Genomic DNA, 3,894 nt, shown 5'->3' with positions numbered 1-3,894 from the left:
TGCGAGAATAATTTCCCGATGAGCAGTTATTCTCAGTCAGCACGGAATTACCATGGTACGCAAATATTGTGAATTATTTAGTTACTAATGGATTTCCGTCTGAATTCTCTAAGGCACAAAAAGATAAGGTCCGAAGTGATGCTAAATATTATGTGTGGGATGATCCATACTTGTGGAAGCACTGCGCTGATCAAGTCATACGACGATGTGTATCTGCAAGCGAGGTAATCCCAATTCTCACATTTTGTCACTCATGTGCTTGTGGTGGCCATTTTGGAGCAAAAAGAACTGCTAGGAAGATATTGGACTGTGGATTTTTCTGGCCATCCATATTTCGAGACGCTTACATGTTTTGTAAGTCATGTGCTCAATGCCAAAAGACAGGTAATATATCTCAGCATAAGGAGATGCCTCAACAACCCATTTTAATATGTGAAATCTTTGATGTATGGGGTATCGACTTCATGGGTCCTTTTCCTAGTTCGTACGGATTTATTTATATATTACTTGCTGTGGATTATGTCTCGAAATGGGTGGAAGCCAAGGCCACCCGTACTGACGATTCGAAAGTGGTTGCAGATTTCATTCAACACAATATTTTTTCTAGGTTTGGAATCCCAAGAGCCCTCATTAGTGATAGAGGAACGCACTTCTGCAACCGGACTGTGGCTAGTTTATTGAGGAGATATCATGTGACACACAAACTCTCCACTGCGTATCACCCGCAATCGAATGGCCAAGCTGAGGTCTCAAATCGAGAAATCAAATCCGTTTTGGAGAAGACAGTGAATCCTACTAGAAAAGACTGGAGTTTGCGCTTGGATGATGCACTGTGGGCATACAGAACCACGTTCAAGACACCGATTGGGATGTCCACATATCGGTTGATTTTTGGGAAACCATGCCATCTGCCTGTCGAATTGGAGCATCGAGCCTACTGGGCTATTAAAAATTTCAACATGCGGATGGATGAGAGTGGAGCGCACAGGAAACTGCAGTTGCAAGAATTAGAAGAGATACACAATGATGCATATGCGAGCTCAAAAATTTATAAGGAAAAGACAAAGGCTTTCCACGACAAGATGATTTCTAGAAGGGTCTTTGAAGCCGGTCAAAAAGTTTTGTTATATCACTCACGACTTTTATTATTCCCAGGTAAGTTGCGTTCTAGATGGATTGGCCCGTTTGTTATCACTAATGTTTTTCCTCATGGTGCAGTAGAGATAAAGAGCTTGGAAACGTCAAAAATATTCAAGGTGAATGGCCAACGCCTGAAGCATTACTTTGAAGGGGTCCAAGCGAATGAGGAAGAGGATGCGCATGATCTCACACTCGATGATCCGCCACAGATTGATTATCTCATAGCATCCGGTCGGGCTGACGACTATAAACCAAGCGCTTTTTGGGGGCAACCCAAATTTTTTTTTTCTTTTTCTCATCTTTACACCTCTGTTTCATTCTTTTCTTTTGTCATTTTATCTTAGTTTTTACTTTATTAATTTTGCGTAACTTGAGAACTGATATGGTTTTACTTTTCCACAGGTTTTGTTGCAGAAAATTGGACAATTCGAAGCCATAGAGCGCGCGCCCCATTATATTGCGCGGCCGCGCCACATCTGTATCAGCAGATTTATATTTTTGCGTAGGCCAAGCGCGCGCGCCCCACTCTAACGCGTGCCCGCGCAGCTTTAAAGTCAGGAAATTTTATTTTTGCGTAGTCCAAGAGCGCGCGCCCCACAACATTGCGCGCCCGCGCAATCCCTGGGCACCAAGTCTTACAAATGCGAAGCACATGAGCGCGCGCCCCACTTTCATGCGCGCCCGCGCGATCTGCCATCTCGAGAGATAAATTGTGCGAAGCTTATGCGCGCGCGCCCCACAACATTGAGCGCCCGCGCGACGGGATTTATAATACACTTTTTCGAGTTTGTTGTCTCACTTTCTCTCCCAACTCTTGCAAACCTCTCTAAATCCCTAAATCCCTAATCTCACGAGATCGATTTCATTCACCAAATCCCTTCTATGGAGCGATTTGTCTACTACAATCTCCCAAATACTTTCCCCAATTTCTCTCAACCCGTCGAAGAAGCGTGGATTTTGGTCGGATTGCACATATTGTTAGTAGGAGTTGTTTGGAGCTTTTCAAGTCGGACATCGAGTTCGTTCTTATATTGGGTAAGTGTTGGTTTTCATCTTTGGGTTTGAAGCTTTCCTTCAAGCCGATATTCATATTGTGAAGTTGGGAAGTTTGAATTTTGTTGCAGTTTGGGGGGGGCATATTATTTTTGCATTGGTTGTTTGGTGCTTGTTGTGGAGTCGTGTCGTGGGTGTATTGTTGAAGTTAGAGGGAAGAAGGGTGTGGCATTGTGGTTTTTGTGAATTTTCAGGAGTGCATACCACGTGTTTGTTCTATGGCGCCCACGAAGAAAACTAAGTTTGGGGCCTCTTCTTCTTCTACTCCCGCCCCTTCCGCAGATAGTAAGCGTTTCTGGAATGCCCAGGCGGCTGCAATTTATCAAGAATGGCTTGGGAAGAATATCCTCGCCGAACGAGGATTCGACGCATCTATTGGTTTTGAACCTAGTACTCATATGACGAGTGTTGGTCGGGAAATTGTTGCCCGACAATGGCAGGAGTTTGCAAAGCAACCTCAGGACGCAGTTGTTCCTTTGGTTAGAGAGTTCTACGCCAATCTCAAGGTGAAACATGTTCAGTTGAAGGTACTCGTGCGTGGGAAAATGGTTCCATTCGACTCCCACACCATTAATACTCTCTTTAAGATTCCTCCGGTGTATCACGACGAATATCAAGAATTCAAAAATAGTGACATTGATTACGACGCTGTTATTCGTCGCATCTGTCGACCGGGGGCTGAGTGGAGCTATGGGCGAGATGGTATGCCATCCAAGTTAAAGAAGACTAAGCTGCAATATGAGGTCAATCTGTGGTATAATTTTATTTGTGCTCGTCTGAAGCCAACCGACCATGAGCACGAGGTTACACGGGATCGCGCTTTATTGCTCTATTGCATTGTGGAGGGGAAGTCCATTGATTTGGGACTCATTTGTCAAGAGACTATTCTGCACGTAGTAGGTGGCAAGATGAGTGGTGGTCTTGCATTGCCTGTCATTATTTCTGATCTTTGTGAGGAGGTCGGGGTGGAATGGCGACCCACGGAGGAGATTTTGAAGCCCATCACCGCCATTGCATTTGACTGTCACACCCGCTTAATACCTCCAGCGGTGCAGCGAGCGAGAGATGAGAGAGCTGCAGGACGTCGAGCACAGGCACCCCAGAATCAGTCGGATCCTTCTATGACTGATCGATTGGCTAGACTCGAGGAGGAGGTGCGCCTATCATGACAGGAGCAGCAGCAGCAGAGAGAGAAGATTCACACTATGCAGCAGACGTCTGGAATCTTTATGAACTACATGATGGACCTCTCTGCAGCTGTTCTCCCACACTACTTTCCTGATGGTTCCAGCTTCCTGCCCCCGCGACCAAAGTGGCCTCCGATGTTGGCCCGACTGACCCTCCTGCTGATCCACATCCTGACGGTGATGGTGGTGACCACTGACGGTCATCACCCGAGGTACATGTCCTAGTTCTGTTTTTTTATACTGTCATATCATTGAGGACAATGTATGTACCTAAGTTTGGGGGGAGTTCCGTAGGATGCTAGGTGTTGCTTTGTTTTACTTTGTTTAATTGAGCGTTAGTTATGTTTGTGTGTCCATGTTTAGTTTGTTAATTTATTGATTAGTGGTTTTTGTGTGAGTTGTATGAGTTGCAACACTTTTGAGAACAATGGTAAGATAACCAATGTTTAGTGTTTTAATTGGGAAATTGAGTCCTTGAATGTCTGCCTCCTGACAAACAAATTTTTTTTGAAAC

The 3,894-nt window shown here is 44.9% G+C and overlaps 1 protein-coding gene across 1 annotated transcript; it reads left to right on the top strand.

Annotated features, from left to right (window-relative positions):
* Positions 1-361: 361 nt before the first annotated feature.
* LOC140877747 (uncharacterized) lies at positions 362-2,379 on the top strand. The gene is made up of 5 exons (XM_073281322.1): positions 362-384; positions 608-1,110; positions 1,156-1,371; positions 1,485-1,542; positions 2,265-2,379. The coding sequence occupies exons 1-5, from the start codon at positions 362-364 to the stop codon at positions 2,377-2,379; spliced, it is 915 nt and encodes a 304-aa protein (XP_073137423.1).
* Positions 2,380-3,894: the final 1,515 nt, after the last annotated feature.

This window comes from Henckelia pumila, chromosome 2 (assembly GCF_033568475.1).
Source record: "Henckelia pumila isolate YLH828 chromosome 2, ASM3356847v2, whole genome shotgun sequence".
NCBI lineage: Eukaryota > Viridiplantae > Streptophyta > Magnoliopsida > Lamiales > Gesneriaceae > Henckelia > Henckelia pumila.
Note: the sequence above shows the minus strand (reverse complement) of the source record. Positions and strands in the feature narration are given on the sequence as shown.